Below are 21,979 nucleotides of genomic sequence, written 5' to 3'. Positions count from 1 at the left end.
ATATGCCTGACTCTGGAGACTGGTTTCCCTGCACGCTTTCTATTGTGGGAAACACTGGTTCTCAGTTTTTATTATAAAAGCAACTGTTATTAAGTATCTTTGTACATTAAGAAAACCATATTTTCTGCACCATTATGACCTGACATGACCTAAAGAAACTATACTAGCTCCACTAATTCAAAGTATATATGTTCCTAATGGGTAGATTATACATTCCAATTTCAGACTTCTAATAATGATAACAAGACTGCTAATAAAACTAGTACAAAAAAAAAAACTCAGTATGCTCCTACCTATCCCCCTTCTTAATTTTTTTGAGCACACTGCTTTTGAAAGCACTTTATAAACCTCCTTCATGCCACAGGGTTAGAGCCAATTAGTAGACAGGTATTGCCCTCCTTTCCCTACATGACACTGATAGTTTTCAAGGACTTGGAAAGGAGAGCATTTCTTCATAATGAAGCATCACAAAAGTATCTGGATGGAAGTGCAAATATTGGCGGCCGGGTTGGGCCTGTGGCTCTGGGTGTATGTGTTTGGCATTGCACCAGAAGCTCAGTGAAACCAAGATGTGGGAGGAATGCCCATCAGTATGTTTGTTCTAAGAAGGTAGAAAGCCGATATGGCTGGTGGGAGGGCCTTGAGGAAAGAGGGTATTTCTTCCACCAAGGTCATATATAAACCCCAGGTCATATATAAACCCTTCTAAGTAGGTGCAAATTTAGTCTCTTTCTAAGGATTACCCAGAGAGGGGGTGGGTGCTTCAACTATCTCTCTTGGTAACCTATCCTTTTAAATTAAAATTGGAAGTCACTTTTGTGTCTTGTCTTCAAGCATTGTTCATTTGCTATTTTATTGCCCTTGTTGGATACTTATTAAAAGAAATCCTTAGCAATGATGAAAGCAACTATTTTTCTGTTGATCCAGAAGAGAATTAATTTTGCAGAAAAATCTTGAATCGAAAGTTCATTTACAAGTTGGCTGTTTGGATCTTGAACACAGGTCCCTTGAGGAATGGCGGGTCCAGTAGGAAAACACCCAAGAAAAAAGCTGACTTGATCCCAGGCATATCTGAGCCTAAAAGAATCTCATTATCCCTTTAAACAGCTTCTATGGGAAAATAACACTTTTAACAGAAGAAAAAAAAAAACCTGGCAGAATAGCCTTTGAGAATGTATAAACCAGTATCTTCTAGGACACACTGGATTTTGCAAAAATATGCTCAGATATGTATATATTTTTTCTTTAAGTGACTTGTATCTGCATAGTTATTTTGGGTCTGAGTCCCCTTAAAATCCCCATTATTAGCTTCACCTTTGCCTGAGTCAGTCCAGTGGTTGTAACCCGGCAGGTAGGGTGGTGTGACCAGGAGGGACAAAGAGAAGAGGAAGAAGCCAGTGGTTCTGCCAGCTGCTTAGCTGGCACCTCTGCTTTGAAGGACCACACCACTGACAGTTTATGTACTCAGAAAAGACATCTCTGTCTTTGATGTTACTTCTTTTTCTCATCCATTCTGATGTACAGACTAGAGGTCACTGAGTTAAGACTTCCTGCGGGATCTACTCTACAACATCCATGAGTGATGACCCCCAGACTTACTTGAACGTTGGAGATTAGACTAGACTCTCTAAGGCCTCTACCAGCCCCATGACACCACGTGTTGTGCCTAGGAATCTGAGTGGTGCAACTATCTTCAGGATGCCTACAGTCTAGTTGGAGAAAGGAGTGTTGTATAAAAGTAATTATGGCATGTCTTATAGTACTAGATAGGACAGACACAAGGGAAGCCTTAGATGGGGAACTTAAATCGGTCTTCAGGAGGTGGGGATGTCTTCAGACTCAATTTAGAGATGTTTTTCTTAAGTGCTAGTCAAGAGTGACATTTATTTCCAGAGATTTTCTGGGGAGTTATTATATACTGGCCCATCAGCTCCTGTAAGATCCAATCTAGACCAAATTTCCCTAAGCTCTGAACACCAAGAAATGTTACCCAGAGTGGGGAAAAAAGTCATCTCTACTGTTCAACGCCAATACATAAGGCCAATTATGAAAGTAAAGAATTCTAATGTTACCACTAAAGGTACTCGCAAAGGAAAACATAGACTACCACTGGTTAGTTCTCTCCCTAGGAAAGGAAAAACAGAATATATTACGAACCATAAAATTGCTGTCAAGGGAAACAAAGAAGAGAGAACATAGACCAAGACTCACAGATGGCAGATTTTTGCCACTTAAATAAGTAGAGTTTGCTTCTGTTTTTGTTGTTGTTGTCGTTGTTGTTTTCTTGTTTTGTTTTTGAGTATTTCCTCCTTGAAGACTACTCTACCTGATGGCACTCAGTTTTTGGCTTTGGTGGATGCTGGTGCCATTTGGCCGTAGAGGGCAGTACCTCCTAAATCTGGTGGTATATTGGAATAACCTGGGGAGCTTGTTAAAAATTCAGATTCCCTGGCTCTGCACTGAGATTCTTATTCAAAAGATCACAGTGGAAGCTAAGACTGTATTTTAGAAATGTTTTTTATTTGTTTGAGAAAGAAAAGGAGGAGCAGAGAGAGAATCCCAAGCAGGCTCTGCACTGTCAGCACAGAGCCCCACAGGGGGCTCAATTCCATGACTCTGGGATTATGACCTGAGCTGAAACCAAGAATCAGATGCTTAACTGAGCCACCCAGGCTCCTCAAGACTCTGTATTTTTAATAAGTTCCTCCAAATGATACTCTTGCAGTCTGTAGACCGGTGTTTGGGAACCACTAATACTAGGACATGGAAACAGCTAGTTGAAGAATTGGGTGAGATTGAGAAGATGGTGAGTTCAGTAGTGAACATGCCATGGGACATCCAAGTGAAGGTATTGTGTGGGCAGTTGGTTATAACAGCCTGGAGCCCGGGAGAGAAATTTAGAAGCCATTAATATTTGGATGTTATTTAAGAAATGGGAGTGGGTGAGATTGTCTAAGTGGTATATGTAAATAAAGAAACACAGAGGCCAAGGACTTGGCCCTGGAAGTTTCCTGCCCCTGAGCCAACTTGGCTCTTAGATTCTTTTTGATATGTCGTGGTAGCCAATAAAGTAGTTGAGACAGCGAGAGTTACCTCTTGTCTTCACGATCTTACCATCACATTCTATAAGGGAAATCAATCACAGATCTCATTGTACCACACTGACATTTTAAAATTGAACATTAATTAATAAGAAAATTAAAAACAGATTATGAGAACTGTTTTCATGTAGACTTGAGAATGTCCCATCGTTCTGTCCTTTCAGGTGCTTTGATCACCACCCTGGATGAGTTTCACTTAAGACAAATGCCTAGAATTCTAGAGGCAGGGTTTTCTTCCCTTAGAGCTGGCATCAAAAAAATAGAATTCCCTGATGTTCAGAGTTGGCTAAAACACCATTTAGCACAGGACAAAAACCTTTCTTATGTGCTATTAATAAAAAGAGAGGCTCTAAAATAAATGTAACCATTTGTAAACCTTGAATACCTTTAATATCACCATGTAGAACCCCTTTCAGATATTCAGAATGCTATTTAATAAATAGTTCATCAGTTAAAACCCACTTCTGCAATTCAGTATGCTAATTAGCAAAGCATCAGCTGTTAATAAAGACACAGATAATGGAAATGCTCATTATATATGTCTCTGGAGTATGGCTTTCATGATTAGGATGCCAGCTGACCACCCTGAACTCCAGCATATTTTATTAGGATGCGGGAAGCACTTGGATTGTAACTTAATTAAGGCATTCCCCCTAATATCACAATATGCATTTGGCGACTTTCTAACATAAACTGAAATCATAAAAGATGGACCAAAAAAAGTAAGAGTCAGAAGATAGAGCATGGAAGCCATGAGTATAGAGCATTTTAAGAAGGTCAAAGTAGTTAAGCTTCAGATGCTAGTGAAAGGTCAAGAAATAAAATGACTGCAATGACTCCATGACTTTGGCCACAAGAAAGCTATTGTGGCATTGATGAGAATGGTTTCATGAAGCATGGTGGCTGTGGGAGAATACTGTGGCAGGTGGAGTAATGGAGGGGGGTAGATACAGCAGGTAGGCACTTTTTGTAAAAAGTGAAGAAGCAAGATGTGGGGCAGAAACCAGATAAGTTTGAGACAAACTTTCTGTCCTTGTGATTTTCATTTGTAGGTTTAGAGATGGAGGAAGCACGTACATGGTTAAATATGGGAAGTAGCGGTAGAGAAAGGTTGAAAAGCCAGGAGAGAAGGGAAGACCAACCTATCCAGGCCCAGCGGTGTTCATGTGGAGGTGATAATTTTAACTGAGAAGACATCACTTCCATAATGCTAGATGGGAAGGAAGTAATTGTGAGTGCGGGGTGCAGTTAGGTCGACTTTGTATTTAGATGGGTATTTGGTGTAGGCCAGTGTGTATTTTGTGCATAAAAAGGACTACTCAGGCTTTTAATATGGTTTTAAACAATTAGTGTTCAATGTATTAAGGTTATAAATTCAAAAATGCAATTCTTCCTAGACTTTATGTTCATCTCACGAATCTTATTCTATTTGGAAGTCTAGCAATATTGAACACTTTCAAGGGACTTTTGATGAATGGTTTGTCCTTTTTACCAACTTAAATATGTTCAAATATCTTTAAATTGTGTCTATACGAATTTAATGTATTCTGTTTTCTGTTTAAGTACCTCATTTATCTACTCAAACAAAATCTTGCTGAGTCCATAGGAAGTGCTATAAATCTATTAAATAATGGGTTGGACCTAAAGACCTGTTAGATGCCAATACTATGCATCAACTTAGGAAGATTTCAACTTAAAATCATAAGTCTAATCATTCAATTATTCATTTTAAATTGTCTTTTTAAAGTTTCACTTTAATTTCTTAAACAATCGTGCAGAAAAGACCAAATATGCATAGAAATATTAATAGCATGACTTTGATGCTTTAAACCTTTCTATATTTAATTTTAAACATTCTCAGAGTTGAATGATGCATACTCACCAAGGAAAAAAATTACCTGGAAATAACTGAGGCCATTTTTAAGCAAATATTTTGACAGAACTTCAGGCATCCAGAGCAATTTACATCTTCGCTGAATGTCACACTGAGCCCCTTTTTAGAGCAGCTGTGTCATGAGTAACAAAACTTAAAAAGGGTTTGGTCTCACAGATGCAAGCTGTGTGTAGTACCTAATTCTTGATTTACTTAAGACATAGGATAACCAGGTTGATCTTTGATCTTTACAACAGGTACCTATGTTACTATCTAATTGTTAAAGTCCTTTGAATTCAATGGAATTCTAATATTTGTACATTTTTTATGTCTAATGATACATGTAAATTTGATAGCGTAAAATAAATTAACGTATTTTTTATTTAATGATAAGGACCTTTAAATGGAACACCAGATATGTAAATATCTTTTCTACTTAAAGAACTTTGAACGTGATGGAATCCTGCATTCTTTGTATTCTTAGGACCACACAACAGCTGTGGATGTTTAAATGATCTCCAGTTGAGGGGTGCCTGGGTGGCTCAGTCGGTTGAGCGTCTGACTTCAGCTCAGGTCATGGTCTCACGGTTCGTGGGTTCGAGCCCCACGTCAGGCTCTGTGCTGACAGCTTAAAGCCTGGAGCCTGCTTTGGATCCTGTGTCTCCCCTCTCTCTGTGCCCCTCCCCTGCTCATGCTCTGCCTCTCTCTGTCTCTCACAAGTGAATAAAGATTAAAAAAAATTTTTTTTTAATGATCTCCAGTTGAGTTTTGGGTATCCCTCTTGATCAAGCCAAGTCTGATTTTGCTCTCTAAATGAAGTCATAATGTTCTGAGAGTTTATGAGCAGGAACAGGAAGTTAAGAGAGTTTCCATCTGGTGGCTTCTGTGTTCTCTGTGAATTAGGATGTGAAGCTGACTGTTTGCTTTAAGTTTATTTATTTATTTTGAGAGAGAGAAAGAGAGAGAGAGGACAAGTGTGGGAGAGGGGCAGAGAGAGACAGGGAAAGAGAAATCCCAAGCAAGCTTCATACTGTCAGCGTGGAGCCTGACACGGAGCTCGACCTTGAGATCATGACTTGAACTGAAACCAAGAGTTGGACTTAACCAACTGAGCACCCAGGCACCCCAAAGCTGTCTGTTAAAGGAGGTGAGGGTTGCATGGGGTGAAGGTGAGAAAAAAGTTTTAAAATAACCATATTTGTTTAATGAAAGATCTGAGTAGATCCATGCCCCCTACTTTATAGACCCATAAGCCATTTAAAGCAGAGACAATACTCAAGATGAGAATTCATGTTGAACATTTAGTTTATATGGTTTTTATATCAAATGTGCACATTTAGTCATTTGAGTATTTGCCATTGATAACAAATTTTCTTTGCAGCTGATCACGAGGTCACAGCTCAATGTCAAAGGAGCTTTATTAATAGAGCAATTGAAGCATTTATACTGCAAAATATTCTAGACTCATTTAACATTTATTTTCATTTGCTAGTCAATTACCAGCTGTCAGAGCATATTAAGTATTATAAATCTGAGTCAAAAGCTGTCACCCCTAAGTGTATTAACTCTCCCTAATCACATAGGTAGTGATTTGTCCTGTAAAAGAATGATATTAATCACCAACTTACATCTGTCTTCATGATGGTATAAAATTGCCACTGGCTTCCATTGCAAAAGTGAAGTAAATCAATGTAGACACCAAAAATGAAAGCAGACAGTCATGAATCATGAGTATTTCCATTCATGTTAACAAGCTCCTCATTGTTTCCAGGCAGAAATAAATGTCAGCCAACTTTCAAAGCTTTTTTGCTCCTTCGTGTTAAAAATGTAGATGATGATGATCACTAGTTAACATTGATGGAGTTTTTATTATGTGCCAGGCATTATGCTCAAAGTTTTATATGAATTATTTCTTTTAACATTGACAATAATCCTGTGAGTTTATTGGCTCTTATATTTATGGTTCTTACACTACCATACCTTTCATTTCGTAATGAATAAATGATAGCTTGAAAGACTTGAATAACTTGCCCAAAATGGGAGAGCCTGGAGTCAAACCCAAGCAGTTTAATTCCATAACCTCTCCTCTTGACCAGTATTCTACAGTGATGGATGGTGTTTGATATTTACTAGGTGAATTGGTTAAGAATGCATTTGGGTACAAATAACTAAAATCCAACATATAGTAGCTTACCAAATAGCAACTTATTTTTTCTGGCTTAACAAAAAGAATGAAGACAGGCGGCTACTCATATTGGTTTAGTAGCTCAGCAACGCCAGGACCAGTGACTCTATGATTCCCTGAACTTTCTCTCATGGCAGCAAAAATGGCTGCTTCAGTTTCAAGTACCACGTTTATATGCAGGGCAGGAAAAAAAGGATGACGGTAAGAGTTGGCACCAGCCATAACTGTGTAGTTTGTCATGAAAGCAAAAGCTTTCCCGTTTATGTCTCATTGGCTAAAACTGTTTGACATGCCCACCCTCATCTGCAAAGGTAGAAGGCAGCAGGGAGAAAGGGGGGGCGGAGGCTGATGGACCAGCCTTGGGTCCAAAGTTATAGGCTCTACAACCTCCGTAGGAATATTTCACTGAACTTTCTCTTTTTTTGGAGTAAAGAGCTGTGATTCTCTAACACCTCATGTATTACTCCGAATGTATTCTTGCCTCATTTTCTAGAATGTATTCCTAAATAATAAGGGAAAGCTGCAGTTTCGCTAATTGAGTCAGGGCTCATTGGTTACAAGCAACAAAAACTATTACACACTGAAGAAAATGGGTGAATTTCAGTCATTTATTCAACAAATAAATGTATTAAGTACTCATTGTATGCCATGTACTCTTCCAGGCCCTGGGGATATACCAGTGAACAAAACATTTAAAAAAGAAAAAGACGGACAGACTTAATATGCAGGAATCTCATGGAACCCAAAGATAGCAATGCGGTAGGGCCTTGAAGAGGGACAGGAACCAGGGGCCCAGAAGCTGTCAGGAATTCAACAGCTTCTCTCCGCATATCTCCTTCATCTGCTCACTGATTTCTCTTAATCTGTAGTCACCATGATGGATAGAATATGGTCCCCTACACGGCCTGACTTTTCATCTTCTATTCAAGCAGCCAGCTCAAGCTGAACCAGAGTCCCTCAATCTCAATCCAAATACTTAGGCAGAAGGAGTTGAATCCACAGAGCCCGGGGACAGTGAGAGATATAGTTACAGTGGTCACTGTGAGTGGAGTGGACACCTAGAACGGCATCTACTTCAAAAGGCTACCTGTTGCTGCTGCCCATCCCCCAGCTTATTGGTGCTCTTCTAGCCACTTTGCCCGTCATCCCTCAGAACTCCCTCCTGTCACCCCAGAGGTTAGTTACCTCTAACCTGGAAGAGGACATTTGCTTACCTATGTTAAAGTTGCCCAAGTTTTAAACTTTTTCAGATCACTTTGCACCCTAATATAGTAAATGTTTTCCCCCTCACAAGCCTCGTCCCTATCTTCCAGATAATGGGATATTTGGGTCTTTGTTAACATCAAACTTACTTCAAGCAGAGCCCTCAGAAGCCAACACCACTACTAATCAATTTTGTTCCAAAGTATGCATTGAAATGTGGGTCGGTGTATTCTGTTATGGCCCTTATAAATGCGAAGCCAGGGAGATATGGTTATTTTTTTTAACTTTCTTTTTGTTTCAAACCAATGGATGTTTTTTCACTCATGTGTGTACTGAATTGCTAACCTTGGGGCTAATTTGTTTTTCTACAGGCTGTGGATTCCCCATCACATGGAGGGGGATGGGCAGGCTGGGGCTCCTGGGGCAAATCTCTGCTCTCATCAGCATCTGCCACAGTAGGTAAGAATTATATGTTGCATTTGAATGGATAAAGTTCAGAAGCCTAATAATAGCATTTGACATTTTGATCATACCATGTACTGATAGAGTTTAACATTAGCCCATGAGATAATAAGAGCAAATCATTTTTAGTGCTTGCAGCTCTAAGTACTTCATGTATATTGATACATTTTTTCCTCAGAATAACTCTACAAAAGAGGTATTTTGGGGGAGCGTCTGGGGGGCTTAGTCGGTTATGTGTCCAACTTCGGCTCAGGTTATGATCTCACGGTTCGTTTGTTCCACCCCAATGTCAGGCTCTGTGCTGTCAGCACAGAGCCTGGAGCCTGCTTCGGATTCTATGTCTCCCTCTCTCTCTGCCCCTTCCCCACTTGCACTCTGTCTCTGTCTCTCTCTCTCAAAAATAAATAACCACTCAAAAAATAAAATAAAATCTTTAAAAAAAAAAAACAAAGTCAAAAGTAGGTGGGCTGAGATTTGAACCTAGTAGTATAGATTTAACCACTATATTATATTGCCCCTTAAAATGTAAGATTTGAGCTCTTATAATATATTCTTAAAGTTTTGTCCTTATCATCCCACCAGAATGTTTTAAAATATACAACTAACCTACTCTGTGAAAAGATTTGGGGTATTTCAATAAAATATGCAGGTATGAAGGCTAGAGTAAATATCCCAAGGCTGATAGAGTTAACTGTAATTGAGCATTGACCTTGACTCTGAGCTTCTTGGCTGCCAGTAGATTATCAATATTTCATTGAATGATAAACCAAAACTTAGTGTATCTAGATAAATTTATTTTCCGGTGTTAAATTTTTGAAGACATTTCTTGTATCAGCTCTGTGTGTACAAAGAGAAAATATAATGGACAGTGTCTTCATCAGCATAGGTTTGGCAAGTATTCTTCGTGTGACCAATTCTTTTTTTTTAATTTTTTCTTTTAGATTTATTTATTTTTGAGAAACAGAGTGAGACAAAGGGTGAGCAGGGGAGGGGCAGAGAGAGAAGGAGACACAGAATCTGAAGCAGGCTCCAGGCTCTGAGCAGCACAGAGCCTGATGTGGGGCTCAAACCCACGAACTGTGAGATCATGACCTGAGCTGAAGTCAGACGCTCAACCGACTGAGCCACCCAGGTGCCCCTTGTGTGACCAGTTCTTATGTGCATCTTTCATGAAAACGGAAGGAATAACAGCAACATGTCTAAGATAATTTAGCAAAGGCATTTCATCTTGAAGGTGGAGCAAATGAGGAGCAGGACAGGGAAGCAGCAGGTAATGTGGCTTTCAGATCATCTAAGTCAAGTGTTCTCAAGGTGTACTCCATGGCTGTAAGGATTTTGTAATGGGCCATAAATTGGTCCAATTCACTGGATAGGAGGGATAGAAAGGTCGAAGGTCTTTTGCCCCACTCTGATGGCCCATGGTCACAGTTTAAGGGCCAGCTGTCTTGATAGAATTTAGACTGTCTGGAAGAATTAGATAGACTTCATTCCTCTCTTTCCGTGTCTGGAATATCAGGGAACTCTGGCAAGAAGGAGATGGTGGTCAAATAAATGTTGCCCTTTGGGGAGGGCCTGGAGAGCAGATTTTTTTCTGTTGCTGATTTAAGGGGCCAGGTATGCTGTGGATTCTACATACGCAGATGGAAAAATCAACCGAGTTGAAGTAGAGAAACCTGTTTGGTTTTCCAAACAGGAAAGAGTCTCTTCAAGAGAGTGAAGACAGGTACCTGCAGCCATCTTGCTTCCTAGGGAAAACATTTGAGCTTTTAGTGGCTCTCAGATGGATCTTGCCACTGACAATATGTAGGAATGACATGCTTTCTGACCCCAAAACTAAAAATGTGGAGTCCAGGAGCGCCTGGGTGGCGCAGTCGGTTGGGCGTCCGACTTCAGCCAGGTCACGATCTCGCGGTCTGTGAGTTCGAGCCCCACGTCAGGCTCTGGGCTGATGGCTCAGAGCCTGGAGCCTGTTTCCGATTCTGTGTCTCCCTCTCTCTCTGCCCCTCCCCCGTTCGTGCTCTGTCTCTCTCTGTCCCAAAAATAAATAAATGTTCAAAAAAAAAAGAAAATTAAAAAAAAAAAAAGTTCAAAGCTTTAAAAAAAAAAAAAATGTGGAGTCCAGAAGTTTTTGACATTTGTTAAATCGTGGAACAGTAAATAATATGGTTTCCAAATTACACAGCTCTCCTCACGGTTTATGTCATAAAACATTACAGTCTCCTGGATGCTTCCAATAGTGGTAATGGTGTCCACGTCTGCCCTGGCTTACAATGAATTTGGTGCTTTGAAAAGTTCTATTATAGACAAAGGATTTGCTTTCTTGTTAAAAATTTAAATATAAGTTCCTTCCACAGTAAACACTGAAATCAACTGCCCTGTGGGGAGCAGTTCAGGTGTTTTTTGTACACTTACAAGTGCACCTACCTGAATCTGCTCTGCCCCCAGTTCAGTCTGTCATTGTTTCTCACCAATCAGTGGCTACACCTGATCATTTGACTTTGTGCTTCACTGGATCCATATGAAGTTTTCTATCCACCAACCGCCAGCCTGTTAAACTTACTACTCCGTTATCTTCTTAGGTGTCCTGTCGTAATCTGACCTTTGCACATATACAGCCTAGTGCAGCTGTGGTCCAGTGGACTATGTTCCAAGGCCTCTGGGATTTGTTGCCCAGTTCATATGTAACCAGTAGACGATGCTGGCTTTACTGCTTAAAAAGCAGGATGTGATTCTTGTGGCAGGTCCCACCCCATACTGGTGGGCACTCATCTTTTAATTTGACCTGAAGTCAGTGTGTTAATCTATAACCTATGCTTGTATTTGGTGTTACTCTTGAAGTTTCCCTGTGTCTAAGGCACCACAAAGATGATAGATGTTGGATCTTGTTAATGTTACCACCACTTTAAATTTCTGGTGGTTCTCACTTGGCTTTGTACACTGATTTAAAAAAGCCTAGAGGCGCCTGGGTGGCTCAGTAGGTTAAGCATCTGACTTCGGCTCAGGTCATGATCTCACGGTCTGTAAATTCAAGCCCCGCATCGGGCTCCATGCTGACAGCTCAGAGCCTGGAGCCTGCTTCGGATTCTGTGTCTCTTCTCTCTCTGCCCCTCCCCCGCACTTGCTCTGTCTCCGTCTCTCTCAGAAATAAACATTAAAAAATTTTAAAAAAAATAAAAGAAAGCCTAGAGATATAACTGCTATGGACCAGCAGGATCGCTGTGCCAGTCACTGTGGCCACTTTCTCTTTTATGGTTAGTGGAGATATGGTTCATCTGAGATTGGCATTTGCACATTGCCCCATAAAATAGTGGAATGAAGTTCAGTATAACCTCTTGTATTCGTTTCTATTGCTGTATAGCAAATTACCACAAATTTAGAGGCTTAAAACAATGTATCTTAATTATCTCGGTTTCCGTGGGTCAGGAGTTCAGGTCGGGGATTCCTGGGTTCTCTGCTCAGTGACTTTACCAGGCTGAAATCAGCTGTGCCAGCTAGCTGCATTCTCATTTGATAGTCAGGGTCGTCTTGCAAGGTTGTTCAAGTTGTGGGCAAAATTCAATTCCTTGAGGTTGTAGGGCTGACACTCCCATTTTCTTGCTGGGGATTGGCCAGGGTCACTCTCAGCTCCTCCAGGCTGCCTTCAGGGCCTTCTTCAAAGCCAACAGAATAATCTCACCCACACTTCAAATCTCTCCCGTTAGGAAGGGCCTAGTCCCTTTTAAAGGCTCACCTGATAAAATTCAGGCCCACCCAGGATGATCTCCTTTGATACACTCAAATTCAACGGATTAAGGACCTTAATTATAACTGAAAAATCCCTTCACCTTTGCCATACAGCTGTCACCTAACCATGGGAGTGAAAGCCCAACATTTTCAAGATGACCCTGTAGTGCTCAGAGGGGAGGGGATTACCCAGGGTGTGTACACCAGGGAGCAGAATCTCGCCCTTCCTATCCTACCCTACCACATTTCCCTTTTCTGTTTGAAATCCTCATCATTTACACCACTAAGTCCAGAAACTTCATATTTTTTGTGCCTCTAGCGACATGCTGGAATTGTTAGAAGCATTTAAATCTTGGCATTCTTCTCATTTGCAACCAGCAATGGCCAAAAGGCACATGAGGGAGCTCAAGCAAATTTTGAAATGTTGATGCTTCTCCTTAGAATCCTATTAGATAAATTGGCACTATTTTTAGAAGAGTAGAGCCTAAACTGGTCCATCACCACTGGTCATCGCACCCCCAATAAATGCAATAGCAATAACACTGAGTACCATCCCTAAGTTACTCCTAAGGCATATTTTGGAGATTTCTGGCCAAATCTCTCTGGAGATGCTGTGACTCTGTGTAGTAATAGTACCTAAAATAATAGCAATACATACTTTAAAACTGGGTAAGTATCTCCATGGATGTGATAGAGAACTAAAACTTGTAGCATAAGGGGGTGGGGATGGGGGGCTGAAGTTACGGGTTCCAAGGCTGGAGACAGGCAATGGTGGTAGTTGGGAGATTGACTCCCAAAAGATAATATGGATCACAAGTATCCCACAAATGGAGAAGTGCCATAGCCTGGCTCACAGCCTGAAACACAGGGTTGGAGTAGAGTTTAAAAAGTCCTGGGTGCCATCCTGGATTGTCGTCTATATTAAGCTGCTACCTAGGGAATGAGAGAAGCAAGTCAGGGACACCTTCTGTTATGTATGGCATAATATCCACCCAAGACTTTGTAGCACTAATAGTTTATTATCACAAGGAAAAGAGACATTGGAAAACAGAGCACTCCCAGCAGTAGATGAGCTCTTGAAGGTTTATAAATTGTCTGTGGAAAGTAAAGAAAGAAAATAATCACACATTCCATTGCAATTGACTCCCGCTCAGAAAGCTCATGTTACCCCCAGGGTAATTCTGGTTGCAGACACAGAAGTGCAAAACACGTAGTTGGTAACAAAACACAGAGCTGTCAATTGAGCACTAGAAATAGAAGCCAATACTTCATACACTTGTTGAAAAACTGCAGTCACAGTAGTTGGAACTGTTCAGAGTTTGCAGGAGAGTACTTGGAGAATTGAAACATTGGAAGGTGGTTCTCTCTTAGAAAGGGCGCTGGACCAGGAATCATAAAGATCTGAGACCTGGTCCTGGCTGTTACTAACTTGTGATCTCAGAGGACAGTCACTAACTACAACACCATGCACCTTATTTGGATTAGATTCCTTATTTGGAAAAGTATGGGTGGGGGGACTTAAGAAATTCTAAGATTCCTTCCACCTTCCAGAATATGATGATTCGTTAGTCTATGACTATATATAGAAGGAGAAAGATATTTATAACCCCTATGCTAAATGGGAAAATACAAAAAATGATTCACTTTTTGCTACTTTGTATTTTCATATTTGGTCTTTTGCCTCACTACTTTGACCCCAAGGTTAAGGGAAAATGAGAAAAAATGGCCTCCCAATGCTTGATATAAAATCAAACAGTTCTCAGCCAACAATTATTTCTGGAGAGACTATAACTCTTACGTTAGCTCCATCCACAGCTACACTGTCATCATGTTCTAAGAAGACTTGATCACATGCCACCCGTGTCTTTGGACAAGTTCATAAAATGAAATTAAAATTGTTATCATTTGAGATCCAGGCCGAAGCTGGAATGAAAAAGGAAAATATAAAAAATAATGATTTTGATGACCATTTCAAAGCGATGCTGTGAGAACCAGATGTGATTTCCCACCAGCATCTGAGAGGCCTGACTTTTTCCTACACGATAGACTGGTAATCAAAATGAAAGTCGACAATGCTGAAACATATACAGATAGAGCGAGGTACAAATTGTATAGTAGAATACAGCAACTTGTTTCTAGATATTACAAAAGTCCTAAATGGTTTTTTTTTAAATCTAGTTTTGACAGTTTTATAAGTCTAAACACCCTTTGCAGGATACCTGAGGAGAGAGAGGTGTATCTGATGTGTATATTTTTATCTTTTCAAAATTACCATTGTTCCCCTTTCCCATCCTCTTCCAAGTTATACAGTTTTCCCCTTTTGCACATTTTAATGAAACCCTTCCACCAGCACTGTCAGAAATAATGACAGCGTTTATTCCAGAGAATGGCAAACTAGTCAAAATGATACTACAGTGAGAACCCTTAACTGGGTAAATCACTATCGATATCACATGGATTCATTTCTGAAGGTGACATCACTGATCGTGTGAAAATTCTCCAGGATCATTAATACAGACAATTATAGGATGATAGGTCAGTGCATAGAGTTTGTTCACAATCTATGAATAAGACCGAGGGGTTAATGAATGTCTGTTTAACTGCCAGGCACGTGCTATCGGTTCAGAGACATTTCTTGTCAATTTTGAACCTAAAAAGAAGTGAGTATCTGACTACGGAGTGGACACCAAGCCTTAGAAGGAAGGCTTTCCCAGAAGGAAGGTGGAATGGATCCTCTTTTTGCTGCACTGATGTTTGGTTTAGTTGAGCACAGCCAACATCATCTGTGTTTTTCCGAACAACTACTACTCACGACTTTTTATACTATCTTGAATTCCTTGATAGAAGTTGGAGATGCAGCCAATATTTTTAAACTGTTGTATTTCTCAGGGCACCTGGGTGGCTCAGTCAGTTAAGCATCCGACTTTAGCTTAAGTCATGATCTCACCTTTGGTGAGTTGGAGCCCCGTGTCAGGCTCTGTGCTGATAGCACAGAGCCTGGACCTGCTTCAGATTCTGTGTCTCCTTCTCTCTGCCCTCTCTCATTTATATTCTGTCTTTCTCTGTGTCTCAAAAATAAATAAATGAACAAACATTGAAAAAAAAATTTTAACTGCTGTATTTCTCAAAAACTCGCCCAGAGTTTAAACTGATACAACTTTCAGAAGAGCAATTAGCATTATCTGTAAAATTTTAAATGCACATACCTTCTAGCCCAGTAGTTCTACTGCTGATCCTTTTGAAAAAATTCATTAATATATAAAAAGATGTTCAATACAGAATTCACTCAGCAAATGCTTACTGTTCCAGACACTATTCTAAGCACTGGAGATAAGGCAGTGAGCACATGACACAACGACCCTTGCCCTAGCAGGGCTTACATATGACTGGAAGGAGACAGACAATAGACAATATACATAATAAATAGGAAATTATATAGAGGGCTAGAAAGTGTAAGTCTCTGAGAAACATAAAGTGGAGTAGGGAGCACAGGTTAAGGTTTTAAAATGGTGGTGAGGGATAGGTCTCAGGGAGGTGATAACGCAGCAAAGACCTGAAGGAGGTGAGGGAATTGGCCGGGCATATATGAAAAACTTAACACACCTCAAGTATCCACCCACAGAGCATGTTAGCTATTTGGATGTAGTGCAATGTAGATGTTCGGAAGAATATATGCAACCATTAAGCTTTTTTTAAGGCTTATTTATTTTTCTAGAGAGAGAGACAGAGCACAAGAGAGGGAGGAACAGAGAGAGAGGGAGACACAGAATCTGAAGCAGGCTCCAGGCTCGCAGCTGTCAGCACAGAGCCTGACATGGGGTTTGAATTCACAAATCAAGAGTCAGATGCTTAACTGACCGAGCCACCTAGGCGCCCCTTTATGCAACCGTTAAACAGAATGAGGTAGGGACACCTGGGTGACTCAGTCGGTTAAGCGTCCAAGTCTTAATTTTGGGTCAAGTCGTGATCTCACAGTTCGTGAGTTCAAGCCCAGCATCGGGCTCTGCACTGACAGCACAGAGCCTGCTTGGGATTCTCTCTCTCCCTGTCTCTCTCTGTTATTCCCCTGCTCGTGTGCTGTCTCTCTCAAAATAAATAAATAAACACTGAAAAAAAAAAAAAGAATGAGGCAGATGAGTGTTGTAGGTCAGATGCCTGGGGGAGACACAGGCAGAAGTTAGGCTGTGGGAGTTTCACTGTGAAGTGCTCTCAGGATCAAGCCTTGCAGGAGAGTGAAGGATTGGGAAGCAGAACTGGGCCATCAGAGAAGCTGAACTGCAATGCAGGTTTTTCAGAGGCCTCAGTTTGTCCCCTAGGGAGCGGCGGAGGGGGTGGGGGGTAGGGTCAGGATGACTCTCCAGAGATGTCCCCCATAATGCACAGGGCACCACACTCGGCCCCTACCACCACCTGCATGTGCCGTATATTTTGAAGTAGAAGAAGCCTGGTCCGGAACACTTCTACATAGGTATATGCTTTTTAAAAATGTTTCATGAAAAAAAATCACAAGAAACAAATAAGGGTTGTTATCTTTAGAAGGAAATGGGGGACCAGGGGCGCAGAGAGGAAAGTAGGGTCACTTAAAGTTTTTTAAGAGCTCCAAGCACTTTTCCTTTTTGAAGTTCCTCTTGTATCACAGCAAATGTAATGAAACACAGCCATATGCCTCATTAAATATATAATTTACAGGGGCGCCTGGGTGGCTCAGTCAGGTTAGTATCTGACTCTTGGTTTCAGCTCAGGTCGAGAGCTCACGGTTTGTGGGATCGAGCTCCACGTTGGGCTCTGTGCTGACAGTGTGGAGCCTGCTTGGGATTCTCTCTCTCAACCTCTCCTTCTGCCCCTCCTCCTCTTGTGCTCAAGCACTCGCTCTCTCGCTCTCAAAAATAAAATAAACATTAAAAACTTCTAAAGTAAATAAATACATAATTTACATATGACTATGTAAGAGTTGAATTCATTTGAACTGTAGCTGACCCATTGACCTAATATCACATTTTGAATACATTTAAGTAAGTATTGATTAATTTCTATTTCCAATTTGCATATTTTCCTTTCTGTTGTTTAGAAGCAACATTTTTTTTCAGGTCTTAAACGTTTCCATAGGCTTTTATAAACTCATGGACTCTACTGTCTATTATGTTAGTAAGTCACCAGAAGTAGTCTAGGGAGAAAGAGGCTGGCCCACCTTCTGTTGTCTGTGATTCTAAACTCTTTGAATTTGGTCATATAAATGTTTTTGTTTTAAAAATCAACCAGATATATCAGGAAAGTGAAATTATGAGTTTTTTTTTTAAGTTTCTTTTATATATATCCATTTCTTAAAGAAAAATAAAGAAATGGAAAAGAAGGAAACATTGTATTAAAAATTAAAATAGGGGGAGTCCTCTGAATGAGTTAGCTGGTCCCCTGCGTGCATGGGCTTTACCATATGGGACCAGTAGAAAGTACTCATGGAGGGGCACCTGGGTGGCTCGGTTGGTTAAGTGTCTGACTTTGGCTCAGGCCATAATCTCAAGGTTCATAAGTTCAAGCCCCACATCGGGCTCTTTGCTGTCTGTGCAGAGTCCACTTCGGATCCTATGTCTCCCTCTTTCTCTACCCCTCCTGGCTCACACTCTGTCTCTCAAAAATAAATAAACATTAAAAAAAGAAGAAGAAGAAAGAAAATACTTGTAGAGTTAGCCAGTCATCCAGGGTGCTGCAGAGAACTACTCTTGCTTCCCTAAGTTACCTCTTGGCAAGAAATTAGTTTCTTCCTCCACAAAGAGGGGAGACCTCGCTTTAATGGGTTTTAATCGTGGTGGAACTCACAAAATAATGGTTTGGTGATATCATGTGCTTTTTGAGGGGAAAAAAATTAAACTGGACGTATAAGATAACACCACACAGCATCTAGGATCTGTGCCTGCACAGCATGGGGATGATTCTAAAAACATCACACCTGCCAACCCCTGACTGAAAGGGGCAGAATTAGAAGAAGATTTCACTCCAGAAATGGCCTTTGCCTTGCTGTCTAATCAAGGTAAGGGAAGTCCAGTAATTTTAGCATAAGCTAGTTTTTTAAAAATAAAAAATCAGATCAAGGATCTGATTTCCAAGAAGTTATAGAAATGGGACTAAAATGACATTTAATCCACTGTAAATGGCATATAAAACTTTCTTAATATAGCATAGTGGTTAAGCGTGTAAATTCTAGAGTTAGGACTGGGTTCAAAACCTGCCTCTGCAGGTTTGGGACCATGGGCAAATTATTTCATGTCACCAATATCTCAGTTTTCTCCATTGTGAAACAGGCATAATAGTATCCCTTATCTCATAGTGAGAAGATTAAATGAGATAATTTACTTTACTAGAAATAACTAGTCCAGTGCCTGGGACATAGTAAGTGTTCAAAAAATGTTGGCCGATACCAAGGGTATCATGTATTTCTCCTTGGTGATTTTATAGAACCCTGGGAGATAGATGTTACAATCCCCCTTTCAAAGAAGACAACAGTAGAGACTCGGAGGGTAAGTAACTCATGTAGATCACACAACTAATAAATGATGGAACCAAAATTCCTCGACAAGACTCTAGACTCCTAAGTTTAAGATGTTTACCACTAGGGTATAGGTGAGAAATTAAACACCAGCCAATCATTTAACATTTGCTTTAAAATGATACCATATCACAGCATATGTACAACATTATTTTGTTTTTCATTTATTTATTTATTTTTTATTAGAGAGAGAGAGAGAGCAGGGGAGAGGGGCAGAAGGAGAGAGAGAAAATATTAAGCAGTCTCCATGCTCAGCTCCAGAGCCGGTCACGGGACTTGATCCTACAACCCTGGAACCATTCCCTGAGCCAAAATCAAGGTGGGGTGCTCCACTGGCTGAGCCACCCAGGTGCCTCATTGTATAACATTCTTATCTTCTTTGCAATATTCACCTATTTTTGCTGCAATAAGTCCAGGGGTAAAGGATATTCCATCTTTAGACCCATGGAGTTTGAAGGAATTTCATTTCTTTGAGGATATTTAGGGTTCACAATGAAGTGTGAGGAATCCATGATTATACACTATAGTATTATTCGTATTTGTTGTTGTTGTTGTTTTTCTGCTATTGGTAGAACCTAATCAGTATCTCTGAGAATGAATGACTCACAGTCAAAAGGCAAAAATGATTCCATATATTACTTCCTTGTTCTGGGCACTAGATGTCACACTAAGTAAAGTTTTAGAAGTTATTCTTCAAAGTAGGGTGTGGCATCATTAAACCTTATCTGTGAAGAACCATAGCTTTCTAATTTTAGTAGAATGCACTAATGATGTACTTTCACTAACAAAAGAATTCAGAAAGAATTGTTTATCAGAAAATATAATTGGGGCAAACTTAAATACGTGCAATTCTTTGTATATCAATTATACGAAGGAAAGCTGTGGGCAGTTTTGGGTGGGGGGAGTATGGATGGGTGTGTGTGTGTGTAAGTGAGTGTGTGCATAGGTGTGGGTGTGTGGGTGTTTAGGTATGTGGGTGTGTGAGTGAGTGTGGGTGTATAGGTGTGTGTGTGTGTAGGTGTGTGTGTGTACGTGAGTGTGGGTGTATAGGTATGTGTGTGTGTGTATGAGTAGCTGGAGTAGCAACGTAGTGTCATGTGTATTAAACAGACACATCCCATTTATCTGAAAACAAAAATGGTATTTCCTTCCAGAAACAAAGTAACTTTTCTAGAGGCAATTTATGGGGACATACCCCTAATCATGTATGTTCTGAGATGGTGAGAAGCTGTTCTTCCCTAGGAAAAGAATCAGAGATGGTCCTCACGTGAAAGGGGTCTAGAAGGCGAAATAGGAGATAATGACAGTGTGGTCCATTAAATCCTGCATGTTCTCAAGGAAGGATGTGGAATCATCTTTCTTATATGGCTTTCTCAAAGAGAATGTAGCAGACTCCTCCCTGTCTTCTCCAACTCAGTTATGCCTTTATGTTAGCCCTCAGAAATCTCAATGTGAATCCTATGTGAGATTTGTATGTATATTCTTTCCTTTTGGAAAATATGTGTGTTTTTAAAATATGGCAAGTAATATGGACTCATACGTAAATAGGCTAGATGGTATCTTGTAACTTGAAGGTGTTACTGAAACTTCAATAAATTTCCATTGGAATGCTTGGAATTTACTAGAAGCTAAAGAGAATGAGTTCAAGCCTTAGTTTTAGCAGTTATAGGTCATGTTTGTTCCAAGTAACTTGATAATGAATTTGAACTGTATCTAATGAGCTGCACATGAATATAGGCATATGTTTCTTGTGAAATTAATGTTTTAAACATTGTAAATAATGTTATTTAAGTTTCCCTGTTTTCTAGATAGTGTATAATGACAGGTGGTTTCCACTGGATGTAATTAGTCCTCTGGTAATCAGTGCCCTGATTATGTTAAGATCACTCTGATAAATAAAGTTACAACTGATAAAATACTACTATTTGGGTTTGGGAGTCATCTGTGTCTTTCTCTTATTCAGGAGATGGACAGTGGGTCATTTTAATGGTGCTTTCTAAGACTAGGTGGTTCTCTTTGGCTCTCAAATCCTGCCATGACTTGGGATTTTTTTTCCCCCACATATTAATATTGCTGCTGCCTTTGGTTTTAGCAACCTGATGTTGCCTGGGTCCCTGGTGAAATCGTTTTCCCTTTCTTCCTGCGATGTTAAGGGGGAGGTGAGTGCTGGGACAGTGGCATCCCAGGCTGTTTCTCCAAAAGAACTCAAAAAGCCATGTTAGGACAGTCAGCAGACCATTAATTTTTGTGTTCAGTGGGAACTTGAGAAAAGCTGTGGTTCATCATGGGGGCCTCTAAGGAGAAAAATTAATTGCTCCAGAATAAAATGTAGCCAAGACTATTTCTCTGTCAGGCCAGGGGTTGTTTGTGTGTGTGGCACACGGTGCTTGGATGAAGAGGTCAGCTCTGTGTTTACCAAATAGTTATTGAACACCCACTGTGCTGGGCTCTGGAGACTATAGGCATCTTGGCCCTGCTCAGATGGCGTAAAGCCAGTGACCTTCAGCCTGGCCGACGACTGTAGGAGCTTGCATGCGGACCGTTACTGCTTAGGACAACTGGCAGAGCCACTGGGTGCTCTTCCTAGTTTGCTCACTGATTGGACTTTTGATTTTGACATGTCAGCTCCAGACCTTGCACTCTCCGCTCTGAAAGAATGACTAACACTTTGAAAGAGCATGCTGGGCCTCACCCGATTTCAGTTCGGTGACTATTAATTGAGTGTCTGTGACCGGGCTAGGCCTGCAAGTAATTCAAAACTGAATGATGCATGCCTGTTTTGAGGAGTTTAGAAAAGAGTAAAGAGGAAAAGACAGGGATCCTATTCACAGATATCTTGGATTTGGAATCCCAGGTTGCTAAGCAGACCGTCTGAGAAACAAATGAGAGGG

The 21,979-nt window shown here is 40.5% G+C and overlaps 1 protein-coding gene across 4 annotated transcripts in view; it reads left to right on the top strand.

Moving 5' to 3' along the window:
* Positions 1–21,979, top strand: part of FAM114A1 (family with sequence similarity 114 member A1) — a 75,992-nt gene that overhangs the window by 12,602 nt on the left and 41,411 nt on the right. For all 4 annotated transcript variants that reach the window (XM_086705232.1, XM_086705229.1, XM_086705231.1 and 1 more), the window contains exon 3: positions 8,734–8,821. In XM_086705232.1, the coding sequence (XP_086561358.1) occupies positions 8,734–8,821 (88 nt within the window). The remainder of the gene's footprint in view (positions 1–8,733; positions 8,822–21,979) is intronic.

Source organism: Puma concolor, chromosome B1 (genome assembly GCF_028749965.1).
Source record: "Puma concolor isolate L17-30 chromosome B1, mPumCon1.1.hap2, whole genome shotgun sequence".
Taxonomy (NCBI): Eukaryota; Metazoa; Chordata; class Mammalia; order Carnivora; family Felidae; genus Puma; species Puma concolor.
Note: the sequence above shows the minus strand (reverse complement) of the source record. Positions and strands in the feature narration are given on the sequence as shown.